Here is a 24907-nt window from a genome sequence, read left to right as displayed (position 1 = left end):
TTTATAGACACAGGTGGAACAATTTAGAGGTGAATATACAATGACTGTAGTTTACATCAGACAAAACAGATGAGGCAAATATGGCAATTTGTTTTTAGATTTATTTTATTTATTTAAGAGAGAGAATGAAAGTGGGGAGAGGGGCAGCGGGGGAGGGAGAGGGGAAGCAGTCTCTCCAGAGTGCTGACGCAGCAAAGCAGGGCTGGAAGGGGGTGGTCCATGTGGGGGTCAATGCAGGGCTGCACACGTGGAGCTCACTACCCTGAGATCATGACCTGAGCCAAAATCAAGAATCAGGAGCTTGACTAACTGAGCCACCCAGACACCCCAAATCTGGCAAAACAAAGTTTTTTTAAGATTGTATTTATTTATTGGACAGAGACACAGCAAGAGAGGGAACACAGCAGGGGGAATGGGAGAGGGAGAAGCAGGCCTCCTGCTGAGCGGGGAGCCCAATGCAGGGTTCAATCCCAGGACCCCAGGATCATGACCTGTGCCAAAGGCATAGGCTTAACCACTGAATCACCCAGGTGCCCCTCTAGCAAAATTTTGGTAGTTGCTAAATCTAGGTGATTGGTTTATGGATGTTAATTCTACTCTTCTCTATTAAAATTTTTTTTCTTTAAATGAAAGAAAGTAAAAGGAGATGATATAGAAATAAGAATCAGGAAAAAAAACTTGATTATGAGTGAAAATATCACTAATAGAGAATAAACTTGTATTTATTTCAACTTGCATCTTAAAGCAAATTATTTATAAACTCTAGCAGTTTATAATTAGTTAGAAATTATTCGCCACACTCCTAAGAAATGCACACAATTGAATGAATGCAGAAGGGTGTCTTGACACTGCTCTTAAGAACCAATGTTCTAGAGCTTCTTGCTCTTAAAGCAACTGCCAGCCACACGTGACTGTTGAGCCCTTGAAAAATAGTCCAAATTGAGGTGTGCTGTAGTTGTAAAGTATATTTCAAAGACTTCATGTGAGCAAAAATTAAAAAAGGAAGCAAAATATCTCATTAATTTTTTAATATTGATACATGTAGGAGTGATTAACATTTGGAACATATTAGGTTAAATAAAGTGTATCATTAAAATAACGTCACTGTTCTTACTCTTTTTACTTATTTTTTAATATTTTATCTTATTTATTTATTTTTTAAAGATTTTATTTATTTATTTGACAGAGAGACCGCGAGAGAGGGAACACAAGTAGGGGGAGAGGGAGAAGGAGAAGCAGGCTTCTGCTGAGCAGAGAGCCCTATGTGGGGCTCGATCCCAGGACTCTGGGATCATGACCTGAGCCAAAGGCAGATGCTTAACCAACTGAGCCACCTAGGTGCCCTGGTTTTTGCTCTCTTTAAATATGGCTACGGAAAAATGTAAATTACATATGTGGCTTGCATTATACTACTTTTGGGCATCACTGTTCTGGAGAGAAAGGACGAATTCAAAGGTCTGCATTCTGATTCCCTTGCTGCCTTTTACTAGCTGTGTAACTTTGGGCCATTTCTTCCATTTCTCAGCCCTAGGGTAGTTGGGAATAAATTCATTCTGTACATGTTGAGAGTTCTTACTATATACAAAGATCTTGGCTAAATGATGTGGGGAATATAAAACGTGAAACTGCTCGTAAACTCAAATCAGTGTTTCTCATAGTAGTCCTATTGATGAGTCAGTGACGTGAGAGGCCAACAGTGGAAATATCTTGTTTTCTCCACTAACATTAAAATAATGTCTTAAAATAATGGCCATTTTACAATATGGCCAAAATCTGAGATCACATATACACATGGCGTATGTTCTCTCCATCCTGAGTCTTGAGTCTTTCTTTGTACGTGTGGTCCATTTTCCTGGAGGCTCTCTCAGCTCCACATTCCGTCCAAGAAGCGCGCTGTGGTAGATCTCTGGTGGACTAGCAGACCTGGTCTCGATGCCCGCATGTGGCCGCATACCATCCTGATGCTGGTTTTGCCACATAACTTGCTTTGACCAATGGGACTTGGCAAATTTGATAATACCAGAGGCTCGATGAGTATTTGCTCATCCGAGTGGAGGAGAGGGACAGGAGTGCATTCAGACAAGTGGTTATCAAGCTGGCGAGATTTTCCTCCTTGGGGAATATTTGGCAATGTCTGCAGAGACCCGATTGTCATAGCCGGTCGGAAGGTGCCATTGGCATCTCGTGGGTAGAGGCCAAGGATGTCGCTAAACATCCTCCGATGAACAGGACAGCACCATCACAAGGAATTGCCCAGCCCGAATGTCAGTAGTGCCAAGGTTGAGAAACCTGCTCTAGACCAGGGTTTTGGCACCACAGCCTGGGTCCTTTGGGTCAAAGATAAAGGGCTTTGGAGAGAAAATGTCTGCTCTTGAACGAACTCACCTACAGTGGTTCTTTAAATCCCGCATAGATATACCACAGACAGGTTTCTGGACTGTCTGCTACTCGTGATGATTTGATTTGATTTGATTTGATTTTTTTAAAGATTTTTAATTTTTTTTTTTGACAGAGAGAGATATCACAGGCAGAGAGGCAGGCAGAGAGGAGGGGGGGAAGCAGGCTCCCTGCCGAGCAGAGAGCTCGATGTGGGGCTCGATCCCAGGACCCTGAGATCATGACCTGAGCCGAAGGCAGAGGCTTAACCCACTGTGCCACCCAGGCGCCCCTCTCATGATGATTTTGGATGATCCCAGTTTACCCTCAGCATTCAAGCCTAGTACCTCATCAAAGAGTTGAACCAACAACCATTTGGTAAGTTTTCCCCACCTAGATCTTGCTTCTCCTTGGTAGTATTGACATCATGGTTTGTGAGGATTCAACCCTAGCTTCCCAGCCCCTGACCATTAACATACTCAGAGACCAGGGGCTTTAACTTCTACTGTAAGGTAGAGTCTGTCAGTTTTGTTACCCAATTACCAAGGCCTGCCACGCTATCCAGAAGCCGCTTTCCCCCTGAAAAGAACATGTATATAGCTTGTCTATGAGAAAAATTTTAAGGACATAAAAATTACAGTAAATATTGTTAGTAGAAAATTTTATTAGGAGAGTTTAAAAATAATTACATTAGCAGACTCATTCAATAAAAATTTTAGACATATGGTTGAGTATCAGTATAAATCTCATTGCTATGGTAATTAACCGTAAACCACATAGGTAATAAATCATTGCAAGTAGTGTTGTGTTTTTTATTTTTTAATATTAGAGCACATACATGTCCCCAGGAAGAATGAAACGAGGCAGAAATGCTGCCAGAATTGGTGGTTTGGGACAGTTTTTTGGTAAGCAGACAGATTCAGGAGTTTAAATACTCAGTGTGCTAGGTACATTTGAAAAGTGCATGGACCCAGATGAAAAGTTCCAATTACATGAATAATCCCAGGAATCCCCCAAACCCCAGTTATAGGAAATCAGGTTACAGTGGGCTACAGCCCGCCCGCAGGAGGACTTTGGTGTGGACGGAGGGCCAACTCTTGGCCACAGTAGGTAAAAACCAGCCATTTATCTGACCTGTTTAATCTGTTGTCATTGAGAAGCATGAAACTCGCCAGCATCACTAACATGCAGGTCCTCTGTTCCACGTAATACGTTTCTTTCCCCTACATTTGATTTGTGCACAGGGCTTGGCTCCAGGACTGCATCTGCTTGAGAAAACCTTTTTGGATCCAGTATGCAGGGAGGGAGGGAAAGGCAGCAGACTCCAGGGCTATGGAGAGCTCTGGCAGGGCATGGATGGGGCGATGACATGACACCACCTGGTGGGACTGGGGCCGCTGGGGGTGAGGTTCCTGGGATCAGGCAAGAAGTTGCAAAACTGACCTGATTACCTAAAAATGAGGTATCTGGAGGGGCCTTGATTTGATCAAGTTTCACCATCACCATGGAGAGCAACCTTGCCCCTCCATCTGCGGTCAGGGCTCAGAGGGCCATGGGTTTCATGACTTTTTCAAGGACACAGGGCCATTCTGTAATTCAGGCATCAGCGAATTTTGAATAAGGACTAGATAGCCAATAATTTAGGTTTTGTGGGCCACCAAGCAAAATGGAGAGGTTATTATGTAGGTCCTTACAGAATGAGAGAAAACAAATTTTCACAGTATTTTTATTGACAAAATATAAGAATTTAGTACAACATTTTGCAGTACACACTACTAATTAGAGGAAAGGGGTTTTTTGGGGTTGTTTTTTTTGTTTTTTTGATGGGGATACTATTTTTCTTAGTTGAGTTGCGAACGTGGTACAGCTATAGATCACACAGATTGCAAGTGTTCACGTGTAAGAACAATGTTTAGGTCTCTGGTACAAACAGCACCGTGGGTGTGACCCGCGGGCCACAGTTTTAGAGACCCTCGTAGTGGCACACAGTCGTCTGCAGTGGGTTTGGGGGTATTCGGGGTTGGGGGGGCTGCTCCTGGTTGCTAGGCACGTCCGTCGCCTCTTCCTGCACCCTCCCTCGGTGCCCAGTTAAGCTGGTACATCGGCCCTCCCTCTCCAGGCAGGGCAGAAAGGTCAAAAACCGGGCCCAGAGCGCTCCCTCTTCAGCCCCCCCTTACTCGGCTCCGCCCCCTCCAGCTCCTCCTCCTCCCGGTCTCGCCGCGGCGCTTTCCCGCGCCTCCGCCCCCTCAGCTCCGCCCCGCCCCGCCCCGCCCCCTCGAGCCCCGCCCCGACTCCGCCCCCTGCAGCTCCCTTCCACTCCGCTCCTCCTTTGGTCGACAGCCGCGCTTTCCCGCTCGCGTCGCAGCCTCCGGTGCCACCGCCGCCTCCGCCATGCCCAACATCGTGCTCTTCAGCGGCAGCTCGCACCAGGACCTGTCCCAGCGCGTGGCCGACCGGCTGGGCCTGGAGCTGGGCAAGGTGGTCACGAAGAAGTTCAGCAACCAGGAGACCAGGTGGGGGCCGCGCCGGCGGCCGGGCCGGGCCGGGGAAGGCGCAGGGCGCGCGGCTGCGGGGCCGGGCGGGACCGTCGCCCGCCCGGGACCACTCCGCGGCCGCCCGCTCCCCCTTCCGGGGCGGGACGGCCACGACGCGGCCTCCGCGCCACCGCTGCGGCGCCCGGGAGACGCGGAGGAGGGCGGCCCCTGGCCCGGAAGGGCGACCTCGGGGCGGTCACAGCGTCGAGGAGAGGTGGGCGCAGGCCGGCGGGAACCGCCTCGGTGCCGGGCACGCGGCGAGGGACGTCCCCGGCTGTGCCCGTCCGGTTTCCCCGTCCCCCTCCAGGCTGGTCCCAAACCCCCCGGCGTGCGAGGGACGGCTCCGCCCACGTCCCCAGCCCCGGCTGCGCGCTGCCTTCACCTGGGGTCGTTCGGAAAGCCGCTTCCCCTGCCTGCCCCACGGCTGGGTGGGAGTCTGCGCTTTCAGAAGCTCGCAGGTGACTCCCCAGCAGCCCGGGCGCCGACCTCTGGGTTGAGCCGAGGCGGTGTTTGTGCGGCGGGTTTCAAGAGCGCCGAGCGCCCGAGCGCACGTGCTGGTTCCCGTGGGCTTCCTCTCCTTTTTCTGCCTCAAAGGTGATAGACTTTTGGTCATGTTCGTAGCTGTGGGACTCTGCTGTGTCCAGCGGCAAGGCCCTGGCCCGCGTAACCGCTACCCGTGTCTCGGGTCCAGGAGCCGTGGTCGCCTCCGTTCAGTGAGGTCAGACCGGTGCCCCCCCCCGCCCCCGCTCTCAACCCCCCGCTCCCCTCCCCCACCACGAAACGGGACAGGGGCTCCGTTTTCCACCTGCCTGAGTCCACAAAGCTCTTTGACCGGTTTCAAGTGGGTCTCCTTTTCAGCTCTCTCCCTCAAGCGTCCAGCACCGTACGCAGTTGCTGATCATTTTTATGTCTGGCAGAGGTCCAGAGCAACCAACACTTTGAACAAGTGGTGAGGGAGCAATTGGTGTGAGCTGCCAAAACGCAGCAAACAACATCTCTGCTTCCCACCGTTTCAGAAATGAACTTGAAATGGATCGTGGACCTAAATGTGAAGCCTAGAAGGAAACATTTGTAGAAGAAAACCTGGGTGACTTTTGGATTAGTCAAAAATGTCTTAGATGCTAAGGAATTAGAGACAGAAATATGGGGACAGTGGTGTTTGTGGAGTCAGCTTTATAGGATCTGAGAAACCCTTCTTCCCAGTGGGAAGTCACTATACATACATAGTCCCGTTGATAATGTAAGTGAAGAAACGTTTGCGAACGAGTAGCAGGTGCTCTACCTGCCGGGAGTCCTTGAGCCCAACGTTTCCGCTTTGCGGAGTTTAGTAGAGAAGTCTGGAAGCATGGTGGCGGCCTCGGGAAAAGGCTAGTGTAGCGGGGCTTGAACGTTGTAATATCTTGCCAGTCTTATTCAAGTTTCAGTAGCCGTAACAAGAGTGGGCTACTAGTTTTTGTTTGGGAGGTGGCATCGTGTAAGTAAAGGAGAAATTTCTGCGTGAAGTGGATTTTGAAAGCAAATACGTTGCCCTTCCCTGTTCTCTCCGTGCAGCGCCCTCCTTTGTTGCTGGAACATAGTTAATCTCAGAAGTCCATTGCAAAGGCATTGTTGGATTTTTGCTCAAAATACTGTGCGTACCTTTGGGGGAAACTCATTCGGACCTTGAAGTACGGTTGTATGTTTAACTCAGTTTTATTTGGTTTTTGAGTATTTTATAGTGACCACCTGCTAACTAGAAATCATGAGGTCTCAGAAACCACTCTACGTGACGTCTGGGAATTGCTTGTATAGTTATATTACGTATTTTTTTTATTTTGTGTTTGGTTTTTTTGTTTTTTAACCATTCACTCTTCGAAGATTTTATTTAGTTATTTAGAGAGAGCAAGGCCGTGCTCTGGAGCTCACGTGAGCAGGGGGAGGGGCAGAAGGAGAAAGAATCTCAAGCTGACTCGAGCTGAGCCCAGAGCCCGACACGGGGCTCGATCCCCGTTCCCTGAGATCGGGACCTGAGCCGAAATTAAGGGTCGGACGCTTAAGTGACTGAGCCACCCGGGCGCCCCTATTTTTTTTTTTTAAGTAATCTCTGTGCCCAAGGAAGGGCTTGAACTCACTACCCTGAGATCAAGACTCCAATGCTCCCGACTGAGTTAGCCAGGTGCCCCAACATTTTATATATATATATACACACATATACATATATATATATATATATTTTTTAAAGGTTTTGTTTATTTGACAAAGGGAAACAGCAAGAGAGGGAACACAAGCAGGGGGAGAGGGAGAGGGAGAAGCAGGCTTCCTGCTGAGCAGGGAGCCCGCTGTGCGGGGCTCCATCCCAGGACCCTGGGCTCATGACCTGAGCCAAAGCAGGCACTTAATGACTGAGCCACCCCAGCGCCCCTTTATGTTTTTATTTTTGGAATATAACAGGTTAGCTTCCTGACTTTTCTCTTTCCCATGAACTGTGTAGGTCCAGAGGTTGATTTTTACAAACAGTCCTCTCTGAACTAGGTATTGTACTAGTGATCTGGTTTTTACTGTGTAGTCCTAGAGATGAGAAACGGGGTAAAAAGAAGAGGAAATTGATTTAGTTCGTGTAAGCTTCCTGAACCTCTCCCCAGAGCCAGGACCAGAAATGTGCTTTAATGTCTCCTGGTCATCGCTCCTTTCATTCTCCACTTTTTTTTTTTAAGTTTTGATTTTTCTTTTGTAATCTCTATACCAACGTGGGGCTCAAACTGAGAATTCCAAGAATCAAAAGTAGCATGCTTATCCAACTGAGCCAGCCAGGCACCTGTTCCTTGTTGTTCCCCACTTTTTTTTTAAAATGCTTTATGTATTTAGGGGCACCTGGGTGGCTCAGTGGGTTAAAGCCTCTGCCTTCGGCTCAGGTCATGATCCCAGGGTCCTGGGATCGGATCAAGCCCTGCATCAGATCTCTGCTCAGCGGGGAGCCTGCTTCCTCCTCTCTTTCTGCCTGCTTCTCTGCCTACCTGTGATCTCTGTCTGTCAAGTAAATAAATACATAATCTTTTAAAAAATGTTTTATATATTTATTTGTCAGAGAGAGAGAGCGAAAAGGCACAAGCAGGGAGGCAGACTCAGCACCCCCCCCACCCCCGCAAGGAGCTGATTGTGGGATTCAATCCCAGGACCCTGGGACCATGACCTGAGCTGAAGACAGACGCTTAACCGCCTGAGCCACCAAGTCCCCCTCTTTCCCCACCTTTAAAATACCACTTAATCAGACACGGGGCCTCCTGAATTTCCCTCTCATCTCTGAATCACTTTACTGATTTTTTTTTGGTTTATTTTTAAAGATGGTATTTATTCGTTTGAGAGAGAGGGAGCGAGAGTGAGCATGAGTAGGGGAGAGGGACAAGTAGACTCCTCTCTGAGCACAGAACCCAGCACAGGGCCCCATCCTGGGACCCTGAGATCATGACCTGAGCCCCCCCAGGAGCCCCTCTGAATCATTTTGAAATATGCAGAGAGATGTTTCTGCATGGGCTTCCGTAGAGACAGCTGAAATTCCACAATGAAGTTGTCTGAAGGTCTGTTGTAACATTTTATCCTGGTCAGTTAACCTGCCCACAGAGTGGTTAGCTGTCCTGAAAGACCCAAAGTTTTGGTTTTCTGTTGTGTAACAAATCACCCCACAACTTAACCGCTTAAAACAGCGATCATGTTTTTGACTCACAAACGTGCAGTTTGGGCAGTGCCCTGTGTGATGGCGTCTGGGACGGTTAGCTGGGGCTAGAGGGTCTGCTTCGAAGGTGGCCTGTTCACGTGGCCGGTAAGTCGGTGCCAGCGCCTGCCTGGCAGCTTGGTTAGGAACCTCAGGACCTTCCCCCGCTCCACCCCCGGGGCTGCTTGAGCTTCCTTACAGCATGGAAGACAGGCAGTGGACCTGCTGGTCTGGTAAGCTCGGGGCCCTGAAGTTGGGGCGTTGTCACTACAGAGTCTTCCCAAATCCGAGAGAAGGGGAACATAGACTCCACTTTTTATTTTTTCTATTTTAGAGGGCGTGTGTGCATGCAAGGTGAGTGTGCAAGCAAGGGAAGGGGAGAGGCGGAGAGCGAGAGCATCTCAAGCAGACTTCCTCCTGAGTGTGGAGCCCGACGTGGGGCTTGATCTCACAACCCTGAGATCATGATCTGAGCTGAAACCAAGAGTTGGATGCTTAACTGACTGAGCCACCCAGGTGCCCCTAGACTCCACTACTTTTTTTTTTTTTTATGATTTTAGTTATTTACTTGAGAAAGAACGCACGTGAAGGAGGAGAGGGAGAAGCAGGCTCCATGCTGAGCAGGGAGCCCGATGCGGGGCTCAGTCCCATGATCCTGGGATCATGACCTGAGCCAAAGGCAGATGCTTCACCGACTGAGCCACCCAGGCGCCCCTAGACTCCACTTCTCGGTGGGAAAAGTTTTTAAAGCATCTGCAGCCATCTTTTAATCCCTACACCTGTTCATTGTTGAGTCACATAAACTCACCTGCCTTCTTATCATCTGAACAGCAAAAGGATGCTGCCTTCTGGCCACAATTTTACAAGAAAGATCAGTCGTGATCATCTTTATGAGTAGAAGCAGGAATAGCTTTGGGGAGAAGAGTTGCCATGGGGATAGAACTTTCCATCCTCTGCTGGACTGCTATCATAAGGGGACTGAAGTTCCTGAAGAAAAATAGGCCAGAGAAGCAGGTCTTAGGGGATAAACAGTCCTAACACCAGACGCTGGCAGATTTGTTCTGTAACAGGCCAGGTAGTAAATACTTCGGGCTTGGCAGGCCCATGTCCCCTCTGTCGCCGCTGCATCTCGTGGTTGTGTAGGTTAGAAGTCTGTTATGGATGGCTGCATTCCCTTCTGGAGGCTCTGGGGAGAAGCCATTCGCTTGCCTGTCTCAGCCTGGAGAGGCTGCCAGCAGCCCTTGGTTTCTTCCCTCTTCAGAGCGAACCATGCAGCACCTTTCTCCGCCTGCCTCAGACCTCCTGTCTCTCTAACCTTTTCCGTCTTCCTGTCCCATTTAAAGGACCCTTGTGATTGCATTGTGCCAACTTGAATAATCTCCGGGAAATCTCCCTATTTTAAGGTCAGCTGGGGCACCTGGGTCGCTCAGTGGGTTAAGCCGCTGCCTTTGGCTCAGGTCATGATCTCGGGGGCCTGGGATCGAGTCCTGCATCGGGCTCTCTGCTCAGCAGGGGGCCTGCTTCCTCCTCTCTCTGCCTGCCTCTCTGCCTACTTGTAATCTCTCTCTGTAATAAAAAAAAAAATTGTATTTTAAGGTCAGCTGGTCAATAACCTTAATTCTAGCTATATAACTCCGCGATTTCCAAATTGGCCTTATTCCGCAGTTGACAGGATATTCTCAAGGGAATTACGGTTAGCTCCTTAGAACTCAAAATAGGAGGGGGCATATAGAATTCTGTCTCTCTCTTCATATTCTTTCCATTCATAGCAGAGAATGTAGAAAAACAGGACCCCCATTACCAGAACTGACTTGCAGATCAGTTCGACTTGAAAGACTTCATTTTTGTATCCCAATTAATTCTAGTTGAAGTCAGGTAGAAGCGTCTATGGATTCAGCATACTGCTGCATGGTGTCCAAAATGTCGACTCATTTTTAAAGTTGTTTTAGAAACACAGTTGGCTCTGTTGATAAAGCAGTATCATTGGGTATAATTGGCTTCTGATAGTAGAAGAGATAAGGGTAATTATTTATGTGCCTCACTTGTAATTTTAAAGTGAGAGTCATTCTGTTTCTTCTCAGGGCGAGCCCATTTGCAGACCATCTTACTGTACTGTGACATGCTTTCCTAATCATCCTGCTAGGCAAAATCATACAATAAAAAGCACAGGGTGTATGGGAAAACTGGGGTTGGGGGACCAGCACTCAAACTTCTTCCGTAACTTGCTCTAAGAAAATGGGATACAACAGAAATGGTGAAAACGCTACACATACTGAAGGTTTAAACAATAGTGGGGCGCCTGGGTGGCTCAGTTGGTTAAGTGTCTGCCTTTGGCTCAGGTCATGATCCCAGGGTCCTGGGATCGAGGCCCAGATCAGGCTCCCTGCTCAGCAGGAAGCCTGCTTCTCCCTCTCCCTCTCCCTCTGCCCCTGCCCCCTGGTCGTGCTCCCTCCCAATAAATAATTCTTTAAAAAAAATACATAAACACTGTAGTAAGTATGACACTTTCCACTGAAAAAGACCTGCAGCTTCCTTGTGGAAGCGGGTCTCGGAAGGGCCATAGCTTTGGGGTTCTTGTGAGGCGATGGGGGGAGGGTGATCCGAAGGCATGTGGGGAATGGTGATACCAGATGTGCATGGGTGTGGCTGTGGTCCTCGTGGGGAGGGTTCGCGTGCGCATGCGCCAAGTATTTCTCAGTGGTTCCATTCAGCTGGGGACAGTGCAGTTTTCTGCCTTCTCATCTCAGGATGAAAGGTGGTGTGGAAGTAAATGCAGAATTCGTATTATGCTCCAGGTATCAATTGTGGAAAAACAGTAGCACAGCTGAGGGTCTCCTTGGTTCCTGGCTCTGCTCTGGGAAGGACTGCCCCAGCACACAGCGCTATTTCCCTTTTCTTCCCATGGGAAGGCGCGTGCCAGGGATGGGCTGGCGCGCTGTCGTCTGGAACACTCGCCATTCTCTGCCCAAAACACAGGTTTTCCAACATGCAATTTTAGAGACTTTTGAAGCTTCTCTTTACTCTTTTTCCAGAAGCTACTGGAGGACACCAAACCAAACAAAGAAGTACAGCAAGAAGGAGGATACAGGAAGTGGGGAATTGAGTGTGGGGGAAGGGATGGTGGGATTCCCCGCCCCGGGGGGCGGCAACCGTGCGGAGGCAGAAGGAGAACCCGGCGCAGCCAGTGGTGGGAGAAGACACGGCAGGACAGGGAGCTGGAGATGGCGCGTGCAGCCGTCCTGGTGGGAATGTCGATGGTCAGGCCAGTGTTTCCGCTGGAATTTGTCTTCACTACTTAGAAAACTTAGCAGGTGAAAACGTAGGGCGGTAGACTCCAGGGAAGACAGATCACCGAAAGCTATGTGTAAGAGGGAAATCTAACCTTGGGTTGAAGTTTGCTTTATGGCTCAACTCGGAATAGCCCTTACAGAGTTCCAGGTAGCTGTCCTGTTTGGTCTGAAGGTGGCTCTGCGTCGGGGCCGCGGGTGACACAGGTGCGGGGTATGGGGGTTCGTTCGCTCCTCGTCTGCATAGCCAGACGTCGACACGTGATGCCAGAAATGCAAACTTAAGATGAAGTGAGAGAAACGAACTGATGGAGACTTGACGATAAATGCGTGAGAGCCGCAGCCGGAGTGCACGTGGGTTGCCTCTGCGATGTTTGCTATGAGCCTTGCGGAATGACGAGAACTTTTTAAGCAGTGCGTTTACGTAACTTTAATAAAAGCAAAGCTCAGTATATTGTTTAGCAGAAAGAGGTAAATATGGCAGGACTGAGACGTATTTCCGGCGAGCGTAGAAGATCCCCTCCTATGTGAGAAAGCGAGGCTTGCCAGGGTTCCCGCCCTTCCCAGATAGGATTAGCTCTCTCTGCCCAACTGTGCGAGTGATGTGCTTAATGTGGAACCCCTGGTGGTCTGGGATCTTGGTCCGGGCCAGGCAGATGCAGCCCATGGGACCCCCAGCTGCACCCCCCCGCCCCTCCCCCCCATGAGCCTGGGCACGGATGAGCTTCCGTGGCGGACAGCACTTCAGGCGTATTGTCACCGCGGGTGGTTGGGGGTGAAGCTTGCACGTGCTTGCCCACGGAGTTTGCTCCTCACCCCTTTCCCTTCGCTTACTTTGTTCTGCATCCTTTGGCCGTGGGAGGTCCTAGCGGCGAGTGCCACTGAACAGTGACTCCTTGCCCCACAGTCGTGCTCCAGGGGGCCTCCGAGACGCAAGCCTGCTTCACCGTTCGGGCTTTTTCTTTTCCTAGCGTCGAGATTGGTGAAAGCGTGAGGGGTGAAGATGTCTACATCATCCAGAGCGGCTGCGGGGAGATCAACGACAACCTCATGGAGCTCCTCATCATGATCAACGCGTGCAAGATTGCGTCGTCATCCAGGGTGACCGCCGTGATCCCGTGTTTTCCATACGCCCGACAGGATAAAAAGGACAAGGTAGGAGGTTTGCATCCCGTTGGCAGAACCTATTCTGGGGTAACATCTGCGTTTTTTTCCCCCTTACGTATTATCTTTAAACATCTGGGAAGATGTTTGCTTTCTATTTTAATGATCGAGTACATAAGCCTTCTCATCCGGGCTTTTCAAAGGTCTGTCTTTGAACCAGCCATCGTGTTCATATTTACAGATAGAGATACAGACAGGGCGTGTGTTTCCAGGCATTATGATAGTATATAGCCCTGGTGATGACATTGTTGTGTATCTTTAATGGTGGTGGGTGGACCTGGAGCCTCCCCTCACCCCCGTGTGAGTACATTAATCTGGGGAAGTAGAATCCCATTACTGGCCTGAGTCAATGCCAGGATTTTGGTTGGGATTCTGTACTCTAGTTTTGCATATGTTGCTATGGGGAGAACATGGGTAAAGGGCCCAACCAGATCTCTGAATTGTTTCTTACAATTGCATATGAATCTACAGGTCTTCGAAAAGAAAAACATTCATTTAAAAAATACACCTCTTTTTTGGGGGGGGTGGATCCTGGGTGGCTCAGTGGGTTAAACCTCTGCCTTCGTCTCAGGTCATGATCTCAAGATCCTGGGATGGAGCCCCACATCGGACTCTGTGCTTGGCGGGGAGCCTGCTTCTCCCTCTCTCTCTGCCTGCCTTTCTGTCTACTTGTGATCTCTCTCTCTCTCTCCCCCTCTCTCTGTCAAATAAATAAATAAAATCTTTAAAAAAAATAAAATAAAATAAAAAATACACCTCTTTTTTAACTTTCACAAAGAACGAAGTTAGTATTGTTGACTTTTTCTTTTAGCAACATTAGCCCTATAGGAGGCTGTGTGAGTTTCTAGAAGAAATTAAAATAGTCCTTGCCTTCGCAAAACATCAGAGAAGTTGGGATTGGAGGGGCACTTTGGAGGGGATTATATTGGTTTGCCAGGGCTGGTGCAGCAAATCACCATAAACTGGGTGGCCTAAAACAACAACAGAAAGCTGTTCTGTCACGATTTGGGGGCAGGCATCAGAAAATAGGGTGGCATCGGGGTTGCGCTACTTATGAAGACTCAGGCCGGGGTGGGGAGAGCCGCCTTTGCTTCTTCTGGTTTCTGGTGGCTCCTCACATTCCTTGGCTTCTGGTGGCATCACTCCCATCTCGCAGCTTTCTTTGCAGCTTTCTTCCCTGTTTCCGTGTGCCCTTCCCTCTTTTTTAAAAGGGTGGTCATTGGATTAGGACCCACCCTTATCTGGAGTAATCTCATTTTGATCTTTACCCTTAACCCTTTACCCATTTTGATCTTTACTCTCTAGTCCTATCTCTAGGCACCCTCTTTTTAAATGAGGTCACATTCCAAGGTTCTGGGTAGATGCGTTTTGGGGGGCTATCACTCAAAGCACGATAACCATTGGCTCTTAAACTATTAACGTGCTTTCTGTCTTACGGATGGCTAGAGGCTCATCAGGTTCTCCACAAATCCTTGCAATGGACAAGACACATGGCTATTCCGTGATGTGACTAATCATGCCGGACGTTTCCCCCAATACACCCCTGTTTATCTCCCTAATTCATTTTATGAAACAACACACATTTCCAAACAGCATACGAGATTCCCTCCTATGTGGAAAAAAAATCCCTTTCTAAATTTGAATTCCTATACCAAGATCCCCCTAAATTTTAATGCCTCTTCCGATGTGGTTCCCAGACCCCATGCTGAACACAGCTGTCAGTTAATTCCTCCTTAGAAATTGGTCTCCAGAACTCCATTCTGCAATTGAGTTATGATTTGCCCTGCATGGATTAGACCGGGCTGGCAAACTTTCTATAAAGGGGTGTACGGTCGCTGTGGCAGCAGCTGAACTCTGGTGTATCTCAGAGACACAGATGATATATAAATAATGGGTGTGGCTGTATTCCAATGAAACTTTTATGTATGGACAGTGAAACGTGAATTTCATGTAATTGACACATGCCGTGAAATGTTGTTTTGATTATTTTCCCTCTCGCTGTTCAGTCATGTAAAAACCATTATTGGTTCATGAGCAGTACGTGCGTGAGCGTGTGACTTTGTGACTGTGTATGTATCACTTGGTGATGGAGCTTTAGCTAAGGGCCCCCAAAACCTTTAGGTCACATAGGTTGCCATGAAGCACATAACCTCCCCCTTGTTATTTAGGAAGGATTTTTTATTCTAACTTGATTGGAAAGTTTTCTGTGCGTTTTTATCTCCAGAATTTCTATTGCTTTTTGTCCCATCAGCACAGTCTGTTGTTCCGTTTGTGTATGTCGTAGCCTTGTAGTACATCTTCACTTTTCTCCATGTCCTGAAGGAGCCAGTGATACTCTGCGCTTTCTCTTTCATGTAGCAAGAGGCTTAGCGAGTTCTGTATTCTGTCATTTGCCATCAGGTTCTCCTTTCACTTCTAGTGACTTTGGCATTTGGTGCTCAGATGGGATTGTATCTTCTTGAGTAACTGATTCCCTTTATTGTTCCATGGCCCCCGTTCCGGGCCCACTGCCCCTTAACCGATACCTGTGGACACTCTTATGGTTTTTGTTTGTAAGTATTCAGTCTGTTTCCAGGGTGGCATTTTCAAACTTTGTTGCTCATGTTTTTTCCTAACGAAGTCTTCTTCCTGCAGAGAAACTAGTCCTGCATGGCCCTGGCCCCTGGCAGGGACCTGTCTCCCACCTTAGGGGGAATGTGGCCACTGCTGGCCAGCAGTGTCCCCTGCCGCCCTACGCAGTGATCCCACCAGCGGGTGGTGCGGGCGTGGCTTCTCACCAGCTCTTTGTCCTGGTTCCCACTGGCTGTCATTGGGGCCGGTATTCCTTTCAGGGCCCTTTTGAACACCTGTCTTTCTTTCCTTTCCCTCTTCATGAATCACTTTGCTCTAAGTGTGTTTCTTGGAAACAACCTGGTAGCTGTTTTTGTGTTTAACCCGCATCAGACAGTTCCAGACTTCCGAGCTTAACTGCTGATGGAGGAGATAAGACGTTCATTGTCAACCACGCAGGGAGGTGGACGCAGGGTTGAGAGGCCACACAGATAGCAGCAGAGGGAGCCCTGAGGGCAGAAATTGTGTGGCTTCTTGTCAGAGAAAACTGGTGAGGAGAGAAGGAATGGTGGAGGGCTGTGTTCAGTTTGTGTTGCTGTTGTAGTAAATGACTAAATGGGGGGTTGGGGTGGGGGGGCACTTAGAATGACAGAAATGTTGTCTCACCATTCTGGGGGCCAGAGGTCAAAAATCACGGTGTGGCAGAGCCAGGTGTGTCTGGAGGCCTAGGGGAGGATCCTTCTGGCCTCTGCGGCTTGGAGAGGCTGCCTGGTTCCTTCACTTGAGGCCACATCCCTCCAACCTGTTTCTGTCTTCACTTGGCTTTTTACCTCCGTGAATTTTCCCTCTTGAAGTGTGTGTAACAAGGGATCTAGGCAGATGCTTAAGAGAAATGGCCCGAGCCTGTGAGCAAACTGTGTTTATCAGTAACTGGGCTGAGCTGAGACCCAGAATGAGGGGAAAACCCTTCTTCCCCTTTGTGCTCTCCTGAAGAGCACCGAAGAGTAGGCTGAAGGCCGTGCAGTGTTGGAATGTGACAGGATGGCATGGGCCACACTTGCATCCCCTGCCCGCCCCCCCGCCCCCGCACACCCCAAACCCTGGTTTCTCTTGTCCTGTTATTTCCCGCAGGACAGTGCAGCCTGTGATGTCTGAAACACAAGGAAATCCAGGGTAATTGACCTTTTTGGAGTTATGTGCAGAGAAGCCCAGAAAAAGCTAGAGGCTTTTATTCATATTCAAAACGTGCTTCTTTGGGGCACCTGGGTGGCTCATCATTGGGCATCTGCCTTCAGCTCAGGTCATAATCTCAGGGTCCTGGGATCGAGCCCCGCATTGGGCTCCCTGCTCAGTGGAAGCCTGCTTCTGCCTCTTTCACTCCCCCTGCTTGTGTTCCCTCTCTCACTGTGTCTCTCTCTGTCAAATAAATAAAATATTTATTTAAAAAAAAAAACAACCTTTATTTTGAATCTTACTGCTTCTTTTTTTTAAGCAAGCCCCACACATCTGTAAAATTTTATTTTTGGCTTCATTGGTATGTGCAAGAAACCAGGGCCTAGTTCCGGCAGTGAAGGAATGGTTTCAAAAGTCGTGACGCGTCAGCACATGCGGTGCCGTCCTGGAGAAGGGAAGGTGACGTAGTATGACTCGTAAAACGCATCGTGTCGCATTGCCTGAACTCCGGGGTTACAGCTTTGGAAACAAGCGGACTCAGGTTTGAATTTCAGCATCATGATTCACTCAGCTCGTCCTTTCTTTGTTATGGTAGCTTAAACTCTGTGTGTGTTTAGTTTTCGCATCTGTAAATGTAAGGATAGCATTTGCTATTTCTGACATGCTGTGCCTACAACAAATACGTAGGTAGGCAGATTTTTTTCCAAAAAGAGCCAGGTGTCAAATTTAAGACTTGGTGGGCCACCAGCTCTCTTCAGCTAGGTCAGCTCCACCATTCTGGCGCAAAAGCAGCCATAGATACGTAAGCGAAGGGGTATCTGTTTGTGTTCCGGTAAAGCTTTGTTTATGGACGCGGGAATGGGAATTACTTTTTTTCCCTTAATTTTTTTTAAAGACTTTTCTTATTTATTCGACAGAAAGAGAGAGAGAGGAGAGAGAGAAGGAGAGGCAGGCCCCCCTCGGAGCAGGTTTCCATCCTGGGGCTTGATCCTAGGATCCTGGGATCATGACTTGAGCCGAAGGAGACACTTAACTGCCCGAGCCACTCAGGCACCCCATCTGTTTTTTTCTTTAGGATTTTATATGTTTATTTGGGGGAGACCACAAACGGGGGTGGGGGGTGTGGGCAGAGGGAGTTGGAGAAGCAAGCAGTATGTGGACTTGATCCCAGGACTCCGGGATCATGACCTGAGCCTAAGGCAGACGCTTCACCGACTGTACCACTTGGGTGCCCCTGGTGTAGGAATTTCATATGCTTTTCAAATGTCACAAAACGTTCTTCATTTGTTTTTCAGCCTCTGAAAAATGTAAAAGCCTTTCTTAGCTCACAGGTTGTACAAAAACAGACCACAGGCTGGTTGGTCTCACCGGCCGCGGCTGGCTGATGCCCACGTTGGATGGCAGTCAGTAATTGCCAGTTCCCTTCCCTGGTACAGACAGTATGACGTGGGCATAGCTGGAAAGCGTTAGTTCTGAGAGGGTACAGGACTTGCAGCTTTTTTTCCCCGATCGTTTTCAAGGTTATGTTCTTTTCAATTATTTTAATTTCATCGAAATATTATTTGTGGAAATTTCAGTTTGGATCTCAGAAGCGGGACATGCTGGATGCCACAGAGGAATGTTTTGGCCAGTTATAAAATCAGAGGAAGAGCCCCAGTTTGATGAGCATTGAGAATCAGATTGTATTACAAAGAAGTCTCCATGGTCAGTTTGTTCTTTGAATTATTCTGAAATCACGTTAGACTGAATAATTCTCGCAGTCACCGAGGCACATCACTAAGCCTTGAAAATGCGATGGGATTGAGAATCTGTTGTTGAGGATTGACTGAAGAGCTGTGGTGTGTAGGGTACCGAGCCATGTGCTCCAGAGGATGCGAAAATCTTCTGAACTAGTCGTTTGCCCTTGAGAGATGCCTGGTCCAGTTGTGAACTATGACGTCCGTACACTTCAGGACTTCTAATGTCAGTCTTTCAGCAGATGGCCTGGGGCGGTCCTCAGCCGTACTGGCCAAGTGATCAGCCTATGCAGCGTCTCTTTAGAACAGACAGACCATTTCTCTCGGGAGTTCTCAAGAGTGTCACAACGTTTGGAGATTTGAACCAGATGGGGAGGGTCAAATGCAGTGTGGCCCAGCAGAGGCATGGGAGTGAGACCGACATGTGGGTGTAGACGGCAAGGCTTGAATTGTTCTCTAGAAGAGGGAGAGAGCGGGCCCAGTGCAGATGGCAGGGAAGACCCTTGGAGCCAGGCTGGTTGGGGTGGTTTTTTTTTTTTTAAGATTTAGTTATTTATTTGAGAGAGCACAAGTGGAGTGAAGGGTAGAGGGAGAAGCAGACTCCCCGCTGAGCAGGGAGCCCAGTGTGGGGCTCCATCCCAGGACTCCTGGATCATGACCTGACCCAAAGGCAGATGTTTCACCGACTAAGCCACCCAGATGTCCCAAAGTCGGGGTCTTTTTTATCCTAAAGGCAGTGTGGAACAGAACAGGGATTTAAACAATGAAAACATGAATTTTAGTTTGTGGTTAGTTGAAAAATTAAAAAAAAAATAGAATATTTTCCCACAATTTCACTTTCTGGAAACAGGTACTGTTAATATTTAGGGATGTTTCTTCTCATTCCTTGTGGGTTGGAAAAAACGTGTGCGTGTGTGTGTGTGTTACATATGTGTTACTAACCTTAAAAGTAGAACTGCCAGTTATTTTACTAGCAAAAGGTAGGCTTATTTGAGAATTTAAAAAAAGCATCGGCAGGTCTGAAGGACGAAGGAGAGGAGCAAAGGGGGAAGTTCGGAGGGCTGTTAGGAACTAAAAGACCATTGGAAGAAACTGGGAGTTGGAAGCTATTACAGTGGCTTCCCATCAGCGGAGCTGTTGCCAGGAATGAGGAAAATGTTTCTTCCTCCTGCTGGAGTAGCGAAGTACTAGAGTCGTGTCCACATGCAAGGCCAAGTTTCCCTCTTCATGTTGGGTCTGCAGTTGACTCGGAGTGGAAGGGCGTGAGAGCTCCCCCTCCCGGAACCTCCTGACTCCATTTTAGTGAGAATTGCCTCACTAATGTTCTTATCTCCCCCTTTAGATCAACAGCTTTCCTTGGAAGCATCACTGATCAGCAGTCAGGTTCTTTATATGTAGTGGTTTTCTCTTTCTCGGTGCCAGCGAGGACCTTTCCTGGTTGTCGCGTCTCATGTGGGAGGGAAAGTGCGCAGCAGTTGGAAAGCGTTTAAGCCACAGCGAATCCCAGGAGCGTTAGAAGAGACTAAGGCACAGGCATCTCCCTTCGGAAGTCTGTCTGTTCTCTGGACTGTGAGCATGGAGCCAGCGAAAGATGGAGAGACCACACCCAGTCCAAACCAACAGGACAGAACCAACCATATGTTAGCTCTCAACCAGAACCCTACGTCTGAAAATATTTATTGGTTCTTACTTGGATTTAGGGAAGAAAAGTTTCTCCCTCTGAAGGTCACCAGAGTCACGTTTGCCTCCTGAAATGGCTGGGAGATAAAATCGCAAACTAGCTCGAGAGCGCAGTGCACGGAGTAACCGAGCATGTCTGGGAAGCCACGGTACATGGAGAAACGTGAAGCAATAGTTAAAACAGACCCTTTCGGCAAGCACATTTTAAAACAGCGTTATCTCAAAAGTGCTATTTAGAACCACGTTTGTTACCACTAATAGTCTGTAAAGTTGCCAATTCAGAAACTATGAACTTGGATAAGAATCCAGGCCCCATTCCTAGTTGAGATAAAAGAAAGACTTGTGAATTCAGAACCTTGTCGCCCTTCAGAAATGCTCACAGGGTCCTAATGAGGCTGTTCCTGTTTGAAAAGGTTTCCCCCTTTCGGCAAGAGATTGGGCAATGCAGATCAAGGGTGTTTTCTTGCCACCAAAGAGATAGAAGGTCTACAGGCCAGGTCCGGAGAGCTGGGGAAAGCGGTCTCTCCAGGTGTTGTGTGTTTCAGTCCCGGGGATCTTGACTCACATCCTCCGAGGGTGAGCAGGTCCGGTCAGGAGGTGGTGTTTGGTTTAGAGGGACCACATGGATCCAGGAGTCTGTCCTTGAGTTGGGCGACACGGGTCGGTGAGCCGTTCCCAATTGGGGTCTTTCCGGCGAGGCTGAAAGATCTTTTTGGAGGTGTCCTTTCTGAGAGACAAATTCTCCAGGTTGTGAAGAGTGATGATGTAAGGTTGTTTGTCTGCTGGGAGTACACAGTGAAGACTTGGCTCTACCAGAGAATGGTAATTTTTTTTTTTAACAGAAGCAACTACACCTTTATGATATTAAAGAGCTCTCTTTGCATCAGGTGTGGGTCCAAAGAGGCAGGGCCAAATGCACAGTCGTCCTGGGATTATCTCCAAGCGCGAGAGTGTATGAGTTCCAAAAGCAGGAAGGTCTGCGATCTAGAAGGACTCTTGGCCATGCCTTTGGCCTAGGCATTTGGACTGTACACATTTTGCCACTTAAGTCTTAACGGTGTCCTTAGTGCATTCGAACAGCCCTGAGGATTAAGGACGATGTGGAAAACATTTATGTGAAGCTAGCCACAGTGCCTAGACTTAGAGAAGCACCTGACCAGTAAAGCGGGGACCCCAGTCACTGTGTAGTTCAAGAAGGGTTCCCCGGGAAGGAAATCATTTTTTCTGCTGGAATTTTAGCCACAGAAGAGGCACTGGCGTATTTACAGGGGAAGCTTCAGTCCAGTGAGAAAACTGACAAACCATGATGAAAACATGCTTGTATCCATGAAATCTAGTTGCCAGATCTCCAGGGGTCCGTTGGGCAATTTAATTTGCCAGGCAGATTAAGATATGGTGTGGAGAGGTTTCCCAGGATTGTATTTTGGACAAGTGGAGCAGGCAAAGTAGACGTTTTCTCAACCTTTGTAAAATTTCCCGGCAGTGTTGGTTCATGAATGCTCTCATTCTGTCCGTAGAGCCATGGTTTAATGCGTGTACAGTTGGAAGTAGTGCAAATCGTGGAATTTCTGGTAGGACCGGATGGTTATTTGGGCTAAACCCAAGCTCGCTTTCTTCATCAAAGCAACAGTTACTAGATTTCCAGTATTTTTTCTGGGGCTAATTGTTGCACGCCTCTGGTCAGTTTTTCTAGTTTGTCCTTTGAAAGAACATCCTGCCTTTGGAACACACCAGGGCTCTGGCTGGCATTCTCCTTGAGAGGAGCATTTTTTTGGTGGAAGTATCAGCAAGGCGATGTCCTTGAGTCTGGAATGTGGGAACTTTCAGAGCCAGAGCTGCCGGCAAAAGCCCGGCACCCAATACATTTTGGACACGGGAGCCCTTTTTAATCTAATGACCCGGTTGCCGCAGTAACATTCCAGAGTCTTGAGCTGCCCCAGAGGCACACGGACTGTCCCTATAGGTGTATGTGGTTTTGCCTTTGGCGAAAATAGAAGCTTGAGTCAGAGTGTATAACCCAGCCTTGTTGCAGCAAAAGTAGCTGAAGGCAAAGGGAACAAGACTCAGTGACCAGAGGGAGCGGGAAGGGCGCGCCCAGCGTGCTGGTTGCCGGTTCGGTCCTGTAAGAACGTCAGTACACCGTGGCAAGTCTGTGTGGGTCCCAGGAGTCTCCTGGGAATTGTCGTGGGCAGTCGGAAGGCGGTCTCCAGCGCGAGGCAGTGGGAGGGGGTTCGTCAGCGGAAGGGGGGAGGCTGGCAGAGTTCGGGCCATCGCGGTGAGAAAGAGTTGACTCTGGGAGGAACAGGGACTAGGAGGATATCCCTGGGGCGAGGCTCCTGGTGGCGTGGAGCAGGGGGATGGTTCGTGGGACCCCAGTGACTTACATCTGCAGTGGCCTTAACTGTGAGGGCAGTGGCTGACGTGGCTCTGAGGCGAAGGGCGGATGCCTGCGGAGCCACTGATTGCTGGTGGGGTCACCCTCTGGCCTGATGTTTGTGGCTGGGCGCTCGGGGGCATTCCCGAAGCTCTTGTATAAGAAGAGGAAAAAGGCAGGTTGGTAATTAGGAAGTCTGGGGGCAGGGGCTTTTGTTAGCTTTACTTTCAAGCCCCAAAGCCTGTGTCATGCCCCTGTTTCCCAATAATAGGGTTGGGTTTGTCAGGTTTGAGTAAAGGGGATAGAGGCTGGGCAGGGAGAGAGAGGTTTGGAATCCTAGTTTCCACAAGAGCCAGCCAGTTCAAGAAAGCCTCTTTAGTTCTAGGTTCTGGGACATTTAGGTTCCCTCGGAGTTTGCCCAGATCCAATTCTGGTCTGTCTTCTGAGATCACAGACCTTAAATACCAAACCGGAGTTTGGACAAAGGACAGTTTTTCTTTGGAGACTTTGATGTCCCTTTAAAGGCCAAAAGTTTTAGCAGGTGGGTGCTGTCTTCTGTGAAGAGGCTTGAGAAGGGGGACAGATACTGGTTGTCCTTATCAACCGGGGTGTTATGAAATGCACCACATAGGTCAGTTACAGTGAAGCATTTGCTTTTGGCGGAAAGGGGTGTCAGTCAAAGTGCCATCAGAGACCGCATAAAAAAGATGCCGACGGGTCATTTATTTCCCCCAGTTGGCTATCTTGGTTACTACTGTCAAATTCTAGAATTATTTTCCTCTTTTGCGAGAAAGCAGCTTCCGGCATATTTTTCTAAGAAATCTGGGCCCAGTCGATGAATAGGCGCAGAGGAGCCAGGGAAGAAAGCAGGTGCATCTCTTAAAGGGCCTGGACAGATGGGAGCAGGTTCAGAGACAGGAGCCTGTCGAGATCAATCAGAGGCCCCCCACCCTATGAGCCATTTTAGTACTCCGAGGCGGGGCCTGCTGTATAGCCGCGGTGTCAGTAAGGGCAGACACAGACTTAGCCCAACCTGAATAGTAGTTTCTGCAGGCTGCTTAGAGGGGGGATTGGGAAAAGCCCCTGTAGTTTCCTGTAGCCCCGTTGTAGAGATCAAGACGGAGTCATTCAGGTCAAGCAGGGGCCCAGGACACCCATCTTGAGGACCCTGGAGACTCTGATAACTCCTAGGGGGTGTGACTAGCAGACCTCCTCTGCTTCTGCGTGTTACGATTTCTGGGGTTTCAGCTGATGCTGGGCTTGGTGACATCTTGTGGTTGCAGGGCCCTGAACTGCTTGCATCATTGCTTGACATGAGTGACTCCATCTTGCTCTCTACCCCTGTCCTTGGGAATTAGGACATTGTAAGACTCCTGAGGCTCTTATATTTGTAACAGTCTTTTCCCAGTGTCCTGGTTCTTTGAAATAATAGTAGAAACTACTCTTCCGGTTTTGTTTAGGGGACTTCATTTGCTGGAGCTAAACATCAAACATTTTAGCCATTTTTCCCTTAGTTGCGTTATCTAGGGTGCGAGCAAGCTGGTTTCCCAGGTTACTCATATCTGAAGTGGATGTAGTTTCTCATCCCATCCTGGTCCTTTTAACTAAAAGGGAAGTTGGAGTAGTCATTAATAAGCATAGAGTTAAATGTTACCTCGACGGATTCACCATCCAAACGAAGACCAGAATTTTCTTTAAAGACAGTTGGGAGGTGATTATAATAATCATGAACAGATTTCATCAAATTTTTGTGTGTAAGCCTAAATTTTGTTCCATCAACAGGCTTACGAAAAGCCATTATAATTGTTCAGTGGAGATTTCCAGTGAGTTTTCTAGCATCTTGCCAAAAGGTAGGGGTCTGTTTCTAAATCCTGCTCAGGATTTTCCCATTGGGCTAGTTTCGTCTGGTGTTTGGCCTGGCCCTCACCAACAAGCATGTGCACTAGTTGATAAAAATCTGAGAAACCAGGGTGGTAAGTTGTTAAATTCTTCAGCAAACCTCTGGGGTCCCGGTCATTTCAGGAAACTCTTTAACCATGGGTGGAAGTTCATCCTTAGTTCAGATAACGTAAGAAACTTAAGGGTCTGTTTAGATCCTCGGAAGACTTAACATTAAAGGAGCACTTTTTAACTGGTTCAGGAGAGGAGAGAGTGGAGGAGCTTCTGAGGAGGGGAAGGTTTGGCAAAAGGACTAGAAGGAGAGGACAGGAGATGAGAGGGAACAGAGACGCCGGAAGAAGATGGCGCCCAGGGGGAGGGGCCTGAACACAAGGTGGCTGCCTTGGACCTGGGGGCAGGGTGAAGAGGCCTCAGAAGCCGGTTTTTCTTTTTAATCATTTGCCTCA

The 24907-nt window shown here is 48.5% G+C and overlaps 1 protein-coding gene across 2 annotated transcripts in view; it reads left to right on the top strand.

Moving 5' to 3' along the window:
* Nucleotides 1-4696: 4696 nt before the first annotated feature.
* PRPS2 (phosphoribosyl pyrophosphate synthetase 2) overlaps nucleotides 4697-24907 on the top strand; it is a 34296-nt gene continuing 14085 nt past the window's right edge. Inside the window, exons 1-2 of one of the 2 annotated variants that reach the window (XM_044234672.1) lie at nucleotides 4697-4889; nucleotides 12857-13040. In XM_044234672.1, coding sequence (XP_044090607.1) covers nucleotides 4768-4889; nucleotides 12857-13040 — 306 coding nt within the window. In that variant the 5' untranslated portion in view covers nucleotides 4697-4767. Of the gene's footprint in view, nucleotides 4890-12856; nucleotides 13041-17271; nucleotides 17314-24907 lie in introns of those variants that run through there. The other variant, XM_044234673.1, reaches the window with a different exon arrangement.

Source organism: Neovison vison, chromosome X (genome assembly GCF_020171115.1).
Source record: "Neovison vison isolate M4711 chromosome X, ASM_NN_V1, whole genome shotgun sequence".
In the NCBI taxonomy this organism is placed as follows: domain Eukaryota; kingdom Metazoa; phylum Chordata; class Mammalia; order Carnivora; family Mustelidae; genus Neogale; species Neogale vison.
Note: the sequence above shows the minus strand (reverse complement) of the source record. Positions and strands in the feature narration are given on the sequence as shown.